The sequence below is a fragment of the Hydractinia symbiolongicarpus genome, chromosome 10, assembly GCF_029227915.1.
Source record: "Hydractinia symbiolongicarpus strain clone_291-10 chromosome 10, HSymV2.1, whole genome shotgun sequence".
Lineage (NCBI taxonomy): Eukaryota > Metazoa > Cnidaria > Hydrozoa > Anthoathecata > Hydractiniidae > Hydractinia > Hydractinia symbiolongicarpus.
The window spans coordinates 15,470,354-15,487,097 of record NC_079884.1 but is presented as its reverse complement, the minus strand read 5'-3'; the positions used below and the strand labels follow the sequence as shown (position 1 = coordinate 15,487,097).

The window sequence follows — 16,744 nt, the reverse complement described above, 5'->3', positions numbered from 1 at the left end:
TAAAAGAAAAACATTGTTTTCGATTTGTTAAGTAATCACCGCTTTCGTTTTCAAGGTTTTCACTATCATTGCCATCTGTTACCATACTTTGCTTCACATCAGACTCATTCTGAACTTTATCTGAACATTGAAAGTCTAAAAACACAATTAGAACAGTTGCAGGGAAGCTACAAGAAGTCACGCTGAAATATCATTTTTTCTTTAGATTTTGTATGTACAAACGACATCAAGGTTCAACCGATATTCCGGAAATAAGGAAAAATTAAATTTTTGACTGGTCATGATTTACCAGTCGGGCGGTGCACCGAAAAAATAATGTCGCTTTTTAAAAACAGTACCTGGTTGGCTCTTATTACGCTGACCCTAATTTAACACCGATCCCTTTAACGCCGGTCCTTTTTTCGCCAAAGCAGAAAGAATAGATTCACACTTTTATAGGTTCTGGCATGAATCCGGTTTGGGATCTAAAGTCTCTCGCAGTGGAAGAGAACGCTCTACCACAAGGTACCAGTCGGTAACTCTGGGTAATTCGAACCTCGGATAACTAGAACCTCAGATAAATAGAACCTCGGATAAATAGAACCACGGACAAATAGAACCTCGGATAAAACTCAAGAATTCTTTGTAATTTTTTTTGCAAAAACCTTTTTTTTTCAATGTATTTGCCGTTTTCACTTGCTAAAAAATGAATGTATTTATATAATAAAAATCCTTTTTCTTGATTAAAAAGTATAATTTTTCGCTTGCGAACATAGGAGACCTCTTTCCGCTCCTCAATCCTTTTTATATTTATTTACTACAGTAAATTTATCAATTTAAAAATATTGAATAAAGGTTTAACTTCTCGTTTACAGGACCAAAAAAAGTTACCACATAATCTCTTCTCCAACCTTTTTCATACAGAGCATTCTTACCGTACCTATCAAGAAGTAATAAAAGCAATAAAAGCCTTGGAAACAAGGTTGCACATTTCTTGGAAAATAAAAACCATAACTCTTTCAATGTTATATTTCTCCTATATTCATTCATTCATTCCCTTTCACCCCTCAAATCACATAATAACAACGGAGTTCCGGAAAGTCGGTGGTAATCGGGTAATTCAGGAAAGGCGGAATAATAAATAGGCAATGTCTCCCCTTTGTCAAGAATTAACAATAACAAAACAAACTGCGTGCTCACACGTGTGCGGATAAGGTCAAGTCAAATTCCTTAAGTTATGCTTGGACCTGCAACCTGTTCTGGAAAAGCTATGAAATGTATTATATCTAATATTAGAAGAGTAAATATTGGTTTAGCTTTAAACACGAGCAAATTTTGTTGCGACAGATCTTACTTGTTTTACAATCATAGTCGTCGTAGTTGGTTCTCTCTACTGGCAACAGACATGGTTAAGGGTCGTAAAAAGATAGGAGAAAAGACATACGAAGTAAGTTAAGTTGCAAGGTAATTTAACTAAATATGAGTTCTGCGCCCAGAAACTAATGAGATAAGCAAAAAACTGTTCCAGTTTTATCAATGGTGAATGGTCTCAAGTAGCTTTACGTAGCTAGAATTGCAAGAGCTTAAAAAAAATACCAAACCAATAACTTTGCCTCTTATATTATAAACTTTAATTTATTTGCATCCTTAATTTTTCATGAATACAAATTCACTAGTATCATACTTTTTTATTTGTCCCTGATAATAATTGTTTTTAATAATAATAACACTATTTTTAACTAGCTAAACCTAGACCTATTGTTCTGCCAAGATTGCAAAAAATGCCTGTTTATAAACAGTACGGCCGGATTATGTACGCATGACCTTATTATGTTTTTTTTGCCTTGATTATGTCATGGTTACTGGGTTAAGAACGCTATATATAATGGCTGGCCAGGCAGGCTGTAATAAGCATTTTCTTTGAACTTTTGAGAATGAAACATTGACTAGAGCTATTGACTTAGCTACTGGTATCTTCCCAAATTTGACTGAAAAAGAATTATGCCAGTTTATAAAAAAGGAGAATTACACTGTATTGAAAATTATCGCCCTATATCATTATTGTCCAATATTGCCAAAATCTTTGAAAAATTATATTATAATCGTCTCTATAAATTTCTAAGACATAATTTTCTCTTATATAAAAACCAGTTTGGATTTAGGAACAACCACAGCACCAATCATGCCCTCATTCAAAAAACTGAAAAAATCAGAAATGCTATTGACAAAGGTGAATTTGCAGTTGGAGTTTTTGTTGATTTTCAAAAAGCTTTTGACACTGTGGAACACAAAATATTTCTTGATAAACTTTCCTTCTATGGTATCAGAGGAATCACAAATAATTGGATTAAATCTTATCTAAAAGGTAGAACCCAACATGTTGAAATTTCTGGGTCTGTCCTTGGTCCCCTGTTATTTTTAATTTATATAAAGATCTACACTCTTCAATTTTCCACTCAGATGTTTTCCATTTTGCAGATGACACAAGTCTTCTTCAAGTAAACAAATCCTTGAAGAAACTCAATGCTCGTACAAACCAGGATTTAAATTTGCTGTGCAACTGGTTGAAAGCTAATAAAATTTCTCTTAATGTTAATAAAACTGAGCTCATTATATTTAAATCCCCCAAGAAAACCATTAGTAAACACCTCAATTTTAAAATAAGTGGACAGAAAATTCTTCCAAGTAGTTATACAAAATACTTAGGTGTCATCCCAGATGAGCATTTACGGTATGAGAAACATATGAATACACTCACTTCACAGCTTAGTCGTGCCGTTGGTATGTTAGCTAAAATGAGGTACTTTGTCTCGCAAGAAACTCTCATCAATATCTATTATGCAATCTTCCAATCGCATTTAACTTACAGACTTCAAGTTTGTGCACAGAGTAACAACATGCTCAAACAAAAAATATTGTTCTCCAAAATAAAACCCTAAGAATAATACATTTTAAAAATCAGTGTGAATCATCCAATCCACTGTACAAAAAATCAAACATCTTAAAAGTATCTGACTATTTAAGCACTCTAAACTGCTTGCTTAATGCTAAAATACACTATCATTTTTCAATGATCATTTTCCAATTATCATTGAAAAATGACAGTGTATACAGAAAAAAAATGTCCCTTAAAAATTAAAAGTTGAACATGTTCAGCTTTTAATTTTTCAATGACATTTTTTTCTATTGTTTTAAATCAAATCCATTGTTTTTGCACACGTGTTTGTTGCACGCGATATATATTTAGGCGTAAACATAGTTAAAAACAAAGATTTGAACAAGATAATTCACCCGAGAATGAAGACGCAAGAAGCGACTGAAAATTTTTTTGAGATTTGGAGAAGTCAGCCTTTTAGCAGGAATTGGGTTTCGTAATTGTGCTGTTTTTTTCTCAATGTCAACTTCTATGAGATTAAGGAGCTCATCAAGAATATTTGGCGGCATTCTTAAAAATCGCATATACTCTGCAATTTTCTCCACGCACAGTTCATACATAAGATTATTGTCATTGGAATATATCATTGAAAAATGATAGATAGTATATTTCAGCCTTTATACATGACCTTTTCAATAACAAGCTTCCTATTGTATTTAAGGATTCTGTACAACCCATCTCCAGTTTTCATTCCTATGTTTATTATTCCATATTCGAAAACCATTAATTATGGCTCAAACTCTATCACACATAAACGCACTCATGACTGGAACAATCTGCAATTAAAAACCAATAAAAACTTTCGGTCCTTGTCTATAGCCCAATTAAAATCTCTTCTCTTTGAACATTATCTTAGTAACTATGTATAATTCTGCTTTTTTCTGCATCAAACTTTGAAATACCACTCTATTACTATCAATACCATTACTCCTAAGGGTAAGTATTGCTATCACTAACCCTTCCTTATACTTTGTTTTATGGTTTTCCCTGTGTCGAGCTTATAACAACTTCCACAACCCTCATTAGTGAACCACCAATGAAGTTTATTTGATCACATAACATTTTTAAACTGTAAACAACTCTTTTTTAACTGTTGAAAAACGAAACAGTTATATTTATATTTAAAACATAGCTATAGTAACTGTTATAACTATTTATGAATTTTGTGTGCAATTTCTTAGTAAATTATTTTTAACTAAAAGTATAAACGCTCATTATACACGAAAAATATATCTATCTACAATCGTGGACAAAAATATTGACACTAAGGCAGTTTTTTACTCGTTATTCAAATATGGACAAAACAGTCAAATAGTCAAGACTCTGCAGCCGGCAGGCTGCAAAGTCGCCACTTTTGCACACAAGTAGGCCAGGCAGAGAGGGTTGAAAAGTTGCTAGTCACATTCTTTATCACGCCCTCACCGAAATAATTCACGTCGGGGACCACGAAGGCCCCAAAATTCGTGATTATTAGCCTTGCTGACGTCAGCGACAATTAGCACGTTTTCAGAATTTTGTATTTACCAAATAACCTAAGATCCGAAGCCCTAAGTCCACTCTGCACATTGACAAGTGAACTTTGACAAGTTCAAGATGTGTGAATCTAATATAGAATGAGCCTACGCAATTACTTGTGGCGAACTTCGAAATTTGTTGTCTTGTCCCAGCATATTGTGACCACGATTGTAGACACAGCGAAAGAAAAAAGTTTCACATAATTTTTCTTTGCAGAATAAAACACCATTGAAAACTAGGCATAACGAAAAAAGTCTTGACCTAATTTTTAATATAAACTTCTCTTGTGAGTACATTTCAACATAATATGCTTTGAAGTAAATAAATTTCACAGATGGGTAGGCTCATTTTTATTTTTTGTAGAGATTGAATTCTGGGGATGACCTATATTATTCAGCCCTTAAAATAACGGCCGGTCAACGGTCACTGACCGCCGAATTTTGTTAATTGACCGTCAGGATCATGTTACGAGCGGTCAGACTGACCAGCGATCGATTCCTTGCTTCGCAAAAAAAATTATTTATCTACTATTAAGAATAGATAATAATCTAAATATCTCGCTTCACATTTATTTACCATTGATTCATACACATTTTTCATATAGATAATGGAGCAGCGTTTTCAATCACGAAATTTAATTAGAAATTCAATACATTGCATTGCGTAATAACACCTGTTGTTCTTTTCTAATGTTACTGGCTTTTTATTTTTCGAGATGAATTCATTAGGTTGTATATTGCAGATTTCGCCGGTGGCATGCTTTGAAAATGCTTGTCACGGGCACAGCTTAACATGAAGCAAAACTGTACAGAAGACTCAATTGTTAGAGTCTTTGCAGAACACCTCTTCTCACAAAACCGAGGGCAGGACTGAATTATTGCCTGCTGTGTCGTGTGGGAGACAGAACTTCTGGACTTCTTTTTAATACGATATACATTTTTTTTTTGATTATTATTACTAAACATATTTGATTTCTCTTTCCCCTTTTAAAAAGATTTTTTAAACTTTATTCAACATGTTTTTTCTTTGGTATTACATTACGAGAACATTCGTCCGAAAGCTGTATTAAGGTACAGGACACCTAACCTCTCCCATGTTCTGGTTATATTTAACTTGCAGGGGTGTGCACTCTTTTCGCAGTATTCTCTGTGACAATGAAGGTTGGACTGACTTGTGGCATGGTTCCAAATGGTCTTCCGTCTTTCGTTTGAGTCTGAGTGTAATGCACCAGCCGAGCATAAGAGTGTCAGCATGAAGGAAAGGGGCAGAATTTAATGTTCTCTATACCTTACGTTCTTCATAAAAACACCGACCGTTTTTGATCGTGGCATTCATTCAAATTTCACAACAAAATAACGCCAGCAATTTTTTTGTCGACACAACTGCGGTATCTTTGTGTTTCATGTCGGCAGTGCCGAATGCAACACTAACACGTGCAACCTAGTTCCCAGGCAGCTTGCTTTTATGAGCGCGAGGGAAGCAAAGTTGACTAATTATCGTTCATTGTGTATTCACTTGACGAAGTATACCAACGTGAAGGTAGGTCAATGGGACTTGTATTTCATTAGGGAGGCATAAGAATAATTTAAAACATCAAAGTGGAATAAATATCAAATTTCGTGATTAAAACCGTTTCGCAAGGAATCACATATATTTTTGACCGCCGAAAAATTCAATTTGACCAGCCATTTTGGATCTCTGACAGTCAGTATGACCGGCAGTGATCAAATATTTATTTTAAGCGCTGTTATTTGTTTTGCGGAAAATTAAGTTTTATGAAAAGTTATTAAACTTGCAAACTTTCGAATCACTAAATTTAGTTTCCAAGAAATTTAGTCTCATTTGAGAATAATTTGCCACCAGGGCTATTTTCTTGTCAGAAGTGATGATGAATACATACATATAAAAGCTGGTCGGCTTCGATTATGTTAAAATGATAATTTTTAACATAATAATATTTAACAAAATAATATTTTTTTACTGTCATTCACAACCGGTCAATCTTGATTATGTTGCCCCAATCATGTATTTTCTGCCCTGTTTATAAGCAGGGCAAGCTGTCGTGCATAATCTGGGCAGAACACTATTTATATGCTCTTTTTAAAATAATTTTTTTCCCAAAGGCAACTCTTGCTTTAAGAACTATATCTATAACAATCTTTGTTATTGATATATTGAGCCTTAATTCTTAAAGTAATTATTAAATAATTTTTGCTCTGATAATGTCTAATGCTCTGTTTAGGGTCAGGTTTTTCTCCCCCTCAATTTAAAAGATGGTTTTTCCTCTGTTGCTTGAAATGTTGAGCCTGGCTGCTCTATCTTGATGATGGCCTAGTCATTTTAAAAACAGCTTAGATAAAATCAATTGCTACTCAGACATACCAATGAACATGGTTTCCAGACCACAAATCATGGTATCCAAATGGAGACAAGGTGGAAAACTTAAGATTCTTTCAGTAAAGCTGGAAAACTACACCATTTCTTTGTAAGTTTACAGGACCTTCCATCGGTTTAATTTTTTTTGCATTTTAAATTGCTCCTTTTTTCAGGATGCTATTTGCACGTTAAATGGACTTCAAACTAATGCTGCTGTCATTGCACAAATGAGAAAGGAGAGAGGTACACTACAGCGAAACAGTTTACCAAATATGGAATGTTTTCTTAAAAGACTTAACATAAATGTGAGTAGCTGTTGCACCCTTCACAAAGGATCAATTGGATTGAAATAAGTTTAGGAGTATCTATACTCTTTATTGGTTTATAAAAGATGGTTTTGATTGTTTGCTTTTTTTAGGTTTGTGATTTGGATCAGTTGAATGTAATTCATGTGAGTGGAACAAAGGGAAAGGTAGTGTTGTTTTACCAACATTTTCTTACAAATGTCAACACTCAGGATGAGAAAACATTTTTTGTTGCTGTTACTTACCATTATCTCTTTTTTATACAGTGTTTTTTAAGTTTTTTTTCTGCCCAAGTGCTACCCTTTTTTGCATTTGTTATGTAATATTCTAAATAATTTTCAAGATTCAGTACACTAAGGTATAAACAAACAGGGCTTGTATCCAACATGAAACTCATGTCAGTTATAGTCACCCAAAAGTTTAAATTTGCTTGCATAAAAAGAAGAAAAAAAACAAGTTTATAGTAGTATAAAGTAAATTGGTAACATCCTTTGTACTCAAAATATCCACATGCAAAGTTAAAAGAATTTAACTATTGTAAGATAATATAGACTTGGTGGAATTATTTAATGTAATTAACAAGAATCTAAAAAGACTATGTATGTGCTTGGAGGAAAGAATACGGAAGGAGAAACAACTCTTTTAATTCTATTGAAACACTGCGTGAGGTTCTAGCAGGTGTCTGTATAGAAACTTAATTTGAAATTTTGGCGGTTGTGTGACTAAATTATTCGTGAATAACAATTCGCAACTATGATTGGTTATAAAAACAATTAGATAATTTGATGATGAATTTGATAATATTATCAAAACAAGAAGCCATATTGAAATCGGTAAAATTTCTTTTGTTTTTATGTTAACATAATTAGCGAAGAAGCACATGCTCGACACTTTTGTAAACAAAAAGAAAAAGTTTATATCTCGTTTTAAAACGACGTTCTGTTATAAGAAGTTATTTCTTTAGTTAGAATAAACATTAATCCAGCACACATTTTGTCGGCACTCGTCCGGCGCATATCTATCTATATTGTTTTTCATGATCAAAGTGGTATACTCAAGCCTGCAAAAATAGGTTAATATCATGGTTAAACGCTTATTTCCAAACGTAATGTTGAAGTTTTTAACAGCAATGTTTACCGACTTATATTAGGCACACTTTCAATGCAATAATCACGTGCCTGCAGCGTGTTACAGTCAGATTTTAATAGAAAAAAGTTAGCCTCTATTAAAGGAGAATATGGAATTTGATCATTTTTTTGCGAAAAAGACTCGGTCGAGCACCTCACGCACTGATTCTTTTGAAATTAAAAACAATAGAAAATTCAATACATTTAAAGCGTACAGAAATGAAGTTGTGAGGTATGTGGGACATTATCCATTTTTTGATAAGGGTTTATTTAAACCTTTTTTTATTAAAAACATTAATCTGGTCTCTTTTGGCACAATATAAGTCAAAAGCGCAGTTTATTTTGACCAGATTTTCTAGGTAATGCTAAAGAGACAGGACTCGTTTAAAATAAGGTTTCAGCATAGCAGATTTTTTTTTTAATTTTAATTTTGCCTATTTCAGACAATCAGGCATCTTTCTGTATGAAAAAAATTGCAACAAACTTCACAGAACCTTTCAGTGGTTCAGCAATATTTTTTGGATATTGTCCTTCTCTATTTTTTTCCCCACATCCTTTTAATTGTCATCACTGCCAATTTTTATACAGAATGTTCTAGTGGACACACTGTGAAAAGTTTGGACAGGTCAACAAACCATGCATAGTAAAAAAGGAATAGAGCTACTTTAAAATTTTCCTCGACAAAACTTATCATCTGGTTGCAGCTGGCCAGCATTTGTAAAAGTACCTTGGCATACAAGCACTTATGATACACATGTTTTCTTAAATAATAATGTCAAATTGACATTGTATATGTTGTAGCTAGACAAATTAGAAAACTCAGCATTTAATCAAACAAATTATTGTGAATTATTACAGGGTTCAGTGTCAGCATTTTGTGAAAGCATAATGAGACATGCTGGTTTGCAGACTGGTTTTTACAGGTAATTTTATTTCTAGTATTTTTAAAATTGTACATTAAAATATTGAATCAAATTTTATTTTGTATCACAAATAACAATCATCTTTAGCTCACCTCATCTTCTAGAAGTCCGAGAAAGAATACGTATTGGGGGCAAACCCTTACCAAGAGAACTTTTTGCGAAATACTTTTTTGAATGTTATGATGCTCTGGTGGCTTCCTCTTCTGTATGTATAATTCAATATGTAACTATATAAAGCTCCATGTTGATGTATTATATATTTCCTAAGATATTCATTTAGGCAGAAGAAAATGAAATGCCTGGTTATTTTCGATTCCTGACGTTAATGGCTTATTATGTTTTTTTGCAAGAACAGGTAAATTTTTCATTTTTACTACTAAACGATTTAAACAACATTTGCAGGAACTCTTCTTGGGAAATTTTTGTAGTTTTGCGTTTTGATTGATATTATGGCATTTCATACAATGTTGATTAGTATTAGACTAATATTACTTGTATTATAGTATGTTCTTACATTAAACTACCACTTCATTTGTCAATAATGTATATTCGTTTTAATATCTTAATGGTTTTCTTCAGGCCACATGGACCACACTTCCTACCATCTCCTAAATAACCTAAAAAAATTAGATCCTCCTAAAATTGTTTATGGTGACTTCCTTTTTTTAAAAAATAGTAACTTGTTCTTATGTTTTTTGGGACCAAAATTTAAGCATTTCTTTAACATTTCTTTAAGGACTGATAAATTATATTTATATACACTTTATTTTCTGCTAAATTTTGACAACATCTTCTAATTTTCGTAATTTCTATTCAAAATCTTTTAAACTTATGACATGTTGCATCCATGTTGGAGCAAGATAAACTACTTTAAAGTTCATTAATAAATATGTTTTATTCAGGTAAATGTTGTTGTTCTGGAAGTTGGCATAGGTGGAACATATGACTGTACTAACGTTCTGCAGTATGTTATTTTGTTATGTAGTTGGACATTTGTACTAATTTTTTAGGTTGAGGAATTATTGCTGTGTTTCTAATATTTTAATAAGTTGTCGGAGTTGACACTTGTGATTGCTTCAAAACTACACGAATACATTTTTCCTAATTTTTATTTATTTATTTACTGCAGGTTTTAGTAACTGAAGTTAATTGGATTTCTTTTTATCTGAACGAGGAAACATTTTTCTTCTTTTTTCTTCTTTAAAATTTCTTTAATATTGTACTTTTACTTTTTGTCACGATGGCCATGTTTAGATTGTAGGACTTTTTAAAGAAAACTTTTCCATAAGAACCCAGTTTCACTATTGCTTAGATTGTAATTCACAATTCGGTTTAAAGTTAGCAAGCAATTATTATTTGGTAGTAGTTTTTCTTGAATTTGCAAATCAATTATACTTTCTTTTAATCACAATAACATCAAAGATTCTGGTCCTGGCGATCTGCAGGAAATGTCTTGTTTCACAGCAGGCAGGATCTTAAAAAATATATTTCGTAATTCTTTACTTCCTTAATTAAGTGGATTTAATAGAGTTTGAAACGTTTATTAAAATAATGTTTAGGATATTGTGCTTTCAATGAATCGTTTAGATTAAACTAAACGCTAGCTGGGTTTTTAATAACTTCTTCAAACCCATTGATTTTAAAACAGGTGGATTGGTCCAGCTCTGTAGATTTAGCCCATTTAGACGACTCCTAGTTAAATAGGTTGGGAGTGTCAATTATTTCCATCTATTTTAAAGCTATTAGACGTCAAACTTAAGTACAATGACTTCAATAATCCTATTCAACGCATTATAACATAACAGGATAAAAATTAGAAATTTTTTTTTCTGACTCTAAAAAGAATGAACACCTCCATTTTTTTCTGGCACAGACGGAATTACTGTATTATTTTAGGAAAACAAGTTGTATATTTAGCAAATCTTGCAGCTTGACGTTATAGTTATTTTTTGTATTTAGAAACCCAGTGGTGTCTGGCATTTGCAAGCTAGAACTTGATCACACAGCAGTTCTTGGAGATACAATAGAGCAAATAGCTTGGCATAAATCTGGAATTATGAAGGTATTAGAATTTTAGAACTAATGTTTGAAACATATTAAAATATTATTCTTGACAATAATATTGCTGAAGTCCATACAGAAAGTAAAAATGGAATTGTGTGAAAGCAAGATGATTTTCATCTCTTCAATTCGGCTTTCTGTGAAAAGGCATGCTTGTAACGCCTTATCTTAATATACTTATTAAGTTGGATATTTAACATTATTTTGTTTTAGCCAGGAAAACCAGCACTTTGTCTTGAGCAAGTTGATGCGGCACAGCAGGTACTGTTCGATCGAGCGAAAGACTTAAAGGTGAAGTAGTTGTTTTTTAGTTCCTATGATCCTAGAATCTACCACCTGTCATTTCAGAGTTAAAACCTGGAAAAACATAAAAAAATGAAAAAAAAACGTATTTTGAAAAACTCCAGAAATGTTTTTGACAATAGAGGAAATAAAATTGTTTTCAATCAATCCTTTAAAAGTTATGTTTAGTTTTTGTTTTGTTTTCAATTTCACCTTACGATTTTAGGTAAATTATACCTAAAATCATACAAGGCTTAGATGGGTTAATTCCAAGAATAGAACTCTGCATTTATAGCTGAATATATTCATGTTATAGACAACGCTTCATGTTGTTCCACAATTATCTTCATATGATTTAGATGTGACAGGTAACTAACCTTTTTCTTTATGAGCGCTGTAGTTATCCAAAATGAATTTATGTATTATATGCTATATTTATTTATTTGAAGCGTTACTGTGGTTGTTCTCACCACTTTATTTCCCGTGCAAATTCAAAAAGGATTATCCAAGTGCATTTATTCTTTATTTTTGTCATTGTACAAGTTAATAGTAGTAGCTTTTTGTTAACGAAATCTTTAGAACTGACATTTAATGGCGAACACCAAAAAGTCAATGCAGCCCTAGCAATTCAGTTGTGTCGTGTTTGGTTCCACAAGCAAAAACAATACAGTAAGTACAAAGTAAGACTCTAGAGTTAGTAGTTTCTAACCAAATGATAAGCAGGACTTACAGTCCACATAGAAACCAGAAATTTTGGTGGAATGGCAGGGAAATTAGTCGGTACTTGTGAGCTGTGTATGCTCGATATTTTCAGTTCATATGGGATGGCATTTTTCTTCTTGTGTGAAAACCTGGTGGAAATGTACTACAGAGCTGAAACTGTGAAATCCAGGAATCATGGGAATTTTTTTAGTTCATCAGGAAAATCAGAGATTTTTTATTCAAGCTTGGGGCTAAATTCTGCTAAAAAAATCATGCAACATCAGTTCGCATGGAAAAAATAAAGCTGTGAATTTCTAGGCTTTTTCAGGAGAATTTGTGGCAAATGTGGCAAAAAGTGCACTTTAGGTGTTTTAGTGTGCTTTTATATGCGTTGCAATGAACAGCTTCATCAAATCTGGGATTTTATATGTGCTATCAACAGCTTGCCTAAATCGTTTGGAGCACGACTCACCTGAAAACGTCTAATTTATTTTTCTTTGATATTATATGTATTTTTTTACTAAAAATTATAATAACTCATCGAAGCTAAAGCATATGACTTGGATTCCATACTGTTCTTGCACCTTACAAATGCAACCTTTTTCCAAATAAGTGTGTCACTGGGAATATGTTGTTTTTGCTGTTGATACACGTTGTTTCTTTTTTCTTTTTTTAATTATATTATACTGCATTCGTTAGTTTCAGGGTTAGGAATGGAAACAGTGGCAAACAGTATTAAAGAATTACAAGGAGACGAACCTTTTACTGCAAATTCAGAAGTTATTGGCACTTTTAAAGTTCCGCATGTGTTTATACAAGGTAGGAATATAAATACACGTGTACTTATAGAAACGTAGTTTCTGCGCTCGTGTGGGGTTATTATGCTACAAATGACACTTTAGACCGCTATCAGTTAACAAGGATGTAATAGTAATATTTTGTATGTTCAGGATTGGCGAACACAAATTTATATGGTAGGTGTCAAGTCATACAGAGAAAACGAATCACATTCTATATTGATGGTGCACACACACCAGGAAGCATCGAGGTATTTGTTTACTCCATAAGAAAAAAGTCTTGCAATGAAAAAAAATGTGGATTTTTATGATTTAATGCACAAAACGAGAAGCTTGTAAAAATTTCTTTGCCGTTAGAAAGAAAAAAACGATATGATAATAAATTAAAGGGTTTGAAAATATTAAAAGCGGAGAACGGAGTTTTTTTTAAATAAATTAATTTTTAAAAACAAATTGTCAAAAATTTACTACAAGCAAGTTAAATTTCAAATGTTGAAGTACCTTGTTTTGATCTATTAGTTGCCAGGAAAACATTAAAAAAATAAGAAGCAGATAAATAAGAACTTGACAAATTGTTGGAAAAATTAAAAATTTAGTTTAAACAAAACAAAACTGGGGGCATTTTTATGTTAGTATGTCAGTACAACCAAATAGAGTAACGTAGAATAAAATACTTCACATGCTCCATTTTTTTTTTCTTTATCACCACTAGGCGAGGTATTTCTTAGCGCGCCCTCACAACAAAATAATCCGCGAAATTCGGGAAAAATTGTCGTGCTAAATTGGCATGTTTGAACAGTATAGATTTAACCTGCTGTAAACATTGAAAAGTTCAAAATGCGCAACTCTGATATAGAAACAGCAAATGTGGCAGCGAAATTTGAAATTAGCCGTGCTCTTTAATTATATTTTATCGTAACCAATAAAAATGTTTAAACTATTAGTTTCCCTTGGTCCAGATGAACCTATGTTATAATATTACTTTAAGGTCATACATTGTAAATATAATGATAAAATAAAACGTATTATATGTTTTGCTGTGTACGTTTTTGCGGTTTAAGGTTGTGCTGTGCATTTTTATAAGTTATTGCTCTATTTGCGACTTTCTAAAATGTTTGAGATAATATAAATAGTAAAAATTTGTGTGTGCTTGCACTGCACAGTATAGATCTAAGCATCGCGTCCCAACGGCTTCCTTGCTTTCCTGATTTTTAAGATTATTCGCCAACGTTTCAAACAATTGTAAAACTTCTTTTTTCAGGCTTGTGTTAATTGGATAAATTCCAGAAAGAATGTTGACACGACTCTTCCACGGTTTGTGATATCTGTTAAAACTCATGTATATACTATTTTAATGATTATATTATTATTTTTTGTGTTTCACTTAGAGAAAATATCTTTCGAGTGTTACTGTTTAACGTGTCTGGCAATCGAGATGAAACAACAATGTTAAAAATGCTCTTGGTATGTTATTTATAGCCAGTTTTTAGCTAAATTTGTGTGAAGCAATCTTTGCACAGTGTAGCTTATTTTTGTGGCTCAGGAAGAGACAATTTATTTCATGTTTTTATGGTTTTCATTTTCACCCAGCTTACATCTTTCACTAAAACATATAGGCGAGCTGGATAACTACAAGTTTTAAGTTTTATCACTATCAGCATAAATCGTTAGCTGGTATATATTTTTTTAGAATATTGGATTTGATCATGCTGTTTTTTGTCCAAGTATTTTAGAATCAACACCAGGAGACACTGCAGGTATCGTCATACATTTATGCTTCGTATGATCTGCTAAATGATGTCATGGTTACCAACTCACACAGTGCATAATTGCTGTGTGCTGTTGCAATATGTGCATGGTAATGATTCCATTCCGTAAGAAATGTATAGTGTAGTGAATAAAGTGTTAGGTAAAGAAAGTGTTGACATTTTTATTTATTTATTTTTAGCTGATATTGCGAACTTTAATGTAACACGAGATAGCCGCTTAAGACTTTGCGAACAAAATCAAAAATCATGGCTGTCATTGAACGGCATTCTATCTTCAGACTCGACCATCGATACTAATTTCAGTCAGGTTCAGGAAAATTCTCCTGAAGCATCGAGTATATCAACTGTTTTTCCTAGCATTAGCTCAGCTATTAAATGGATTGCCCAAGGAAGAGATGCAGACATTGGAAAACCTGAAGCTAATTCACCTTGTCATCCAAGAACTTTATTAGATAGCTCACATATTCAAGTTGTCGTAACGGGAAGTTTACATTTAGTCGGGGGTGTTCTCCGCTTTCTTGGTCCCAATATTTGTGATATATATAAATAGACAAAAGACTAAATTTTTTGTAGCTTAGAATTTTACGGAGATGAGTAGGATATTTTTATAAGTTAGACTAACTCAATATAACAGTTTTAGCGAAAGCATCAATATCGTATATTAAAATTGTATTATGTCATATTTCATTACCATGTTAGTATAGTCAAACAAAAGGCTTCTGATTTGTCAGAGGATGTCAGACAAATCGAAAATGTAAAATAATTCTAAAGTATTTGTGGAAATTTGCGTGGTGAGTTTTATAATTAAAAGATTTTTTATTTTTATCTGTACTTTGTAGTCGCGTATAGTATGTTTGACAAACATTCTATTTTCGAGGTTAGCAGTACTGCAATAAAAGTTGATATTTGATGAATTTTTCACCACATTTTATCCAGGGTCTACTTCCCCCTGAGCTGTGTGATCATGGAAAAATATGTAGCTATGTTTTAAGCTCGAGTAATGATTTATTTAGCGTTGTCTAAACATACATAAATACAAAAGAGATAGTCAATGTAATGAGACCAAGACATTGTTTGCCACTTCAACAAAATGGTTGACGTGACTGTCTGCTATAACCAAACTAGCTTAAACATATATTATGCACTTGTTCTTTTTACATATATTTCATTTCTAGTTTTGTAAACTATATATTTGAAAAATAGATGTTATTGATTTTTTGTTTTGCTGTCATTAATTCTGTCTTTGATAAAATAAAGATGTTTATGGCTATTTAAGCGTGTGTCGCCATAGTCTTCTACGTTATAACAAAACGCATATCATAAAAGATTTCCTAAAACTAATTAGATGGATGGAAAAAATAGAAATGGAAGAGCAAAAACATTCTGCAAGCATTTTTTACCTACTTCTACCTACTTCCCTTTACATCATGTTTCGGGGAATTGTAGCAAAAAATTACGTTAGTGAAGTATTCCACATGATCTTTTATTATTTCAGGTTGCATCCATGCATTCACTGCAGTTTCTTATTTACCAAACAAACCCAGTTGTACGATAATGACTGGCTTACATCAAGTGGAAATTCTGCAACGACAAGAATGATGTTTGGGCTTCAATGAAAAAGTCTCCGTTTTGGAAACATTGCGTTTCAAGTATTTCCATAACAAAAGTTAGCGAAGAAAAAATTTGCGAATTTCGCCTAATCAAAACTGCGCTGAATCTAATTCTCGCAGATTTGGTATAATTAAATGATTCCTGTATTGAGAATGATTTTTATATGTTGTGGAGGATCAAGTCTTTTGAAATTTTTTATAAATTCTTTTTTCGTTCTCAAGTTTTCTAGATTCAAATATTTATAATCTGAGAACGATAAAAGATAAGATCTCTTTTAAGCCACAAAACTTCGCATTTGTCAAGGTATAATCAAGAGCAAAAATTCGCACTTCTAAAAAGTTTGGATATTCTGCAAGTTTGCA

General features: G+C 32.5%; 1 protein-coding gene across 5 annotated transcripts; it reads left to right on the top strand.

The window, feature by feature from the left end:
• Nucleotides 1-1,162: 1,162 nt before the first annotated feature.
• Nucleotides 1,163-16,724, top strand: LOC130662750 (folylpolyglutamate synthase, mitochondrial-like). 5 transcript variants are annotated; one of them, XR_008989091.1, is made up of 18 exons: nt 1,166-1,426; nt 6,979-7,110; nt 7,224-7,277; nt 9,096-9,160; nt 9,248-9,365; nt 9,441-9,515; nt 10,063-10,124; nt 11,120-11,222; nt 11,435-11,512; nt 11,820-11,871; nt 12,083-12,172; nt 12,905-13,024; nt 13,156-13,253; nt 14,264-14,316; nt 14,391-14,466; nt 14,693-14,759; nt 14,951-15,562; nt 16,267-16,724. XR_008989091.1 is itself a non-coding variant. In XM_057461673.1 (17 exons), the coding sequence occupies exons 1-17, from the start codon at nt 1,217-1,219 to the stop codon at nt 15,319-15,321; spliced, it is 1,824 nt and encodes a 607-aa protein (XP_057317656.1). In that variant the 5' UTR covers nt 1,166-1,216; the 3' UTR covers nt 15,322-15,989. The 5 variants fall into 5 exon arrangements, 3 of the variants coding, with proteins under 3 accessions (XP_057317657.1, XP_057317656.1, XP_057317658.1); XR_008989092.1 differs by lacking the exon at nt 16,267-16,724 and having other exon boundaries at nt 1,163-1,426; nt 14,693-14,860; nt 14,951-15,085; XM_057461673.1 differs by lacking the exon at nt 16,267-16,724 and having other exon boundaries at nt 14,951-15,989.
• Nucleotides 16,725-16,744: the final 20 nt, after the last annotated feature.

Bases quoted from the DNA above. Each gene is read 5' to 3' on its own strand.
- LOC130662750 (XM_057461673.1), top strand. From the start codon at position 1,217: ATGCTTGGACCTGCAACCTGTTCTGGAAAAGCTATGAAATGTATTATA. The intron at 9,516-10,062 runs GTAAATTTTTCA...TGTTTTATTCAG, and splicing joins ATGTTTTTTTGCAAGAACAG to GTAAATGTTGTTGTTCTGGA. The intron at 13,254-14,263 runs GTATTTGTTTAC...TTCTTTTTTCAG, and splicing joins ACACACCAGGAAGCATCGAG to GCTTGTGTTAATTGGATAAA.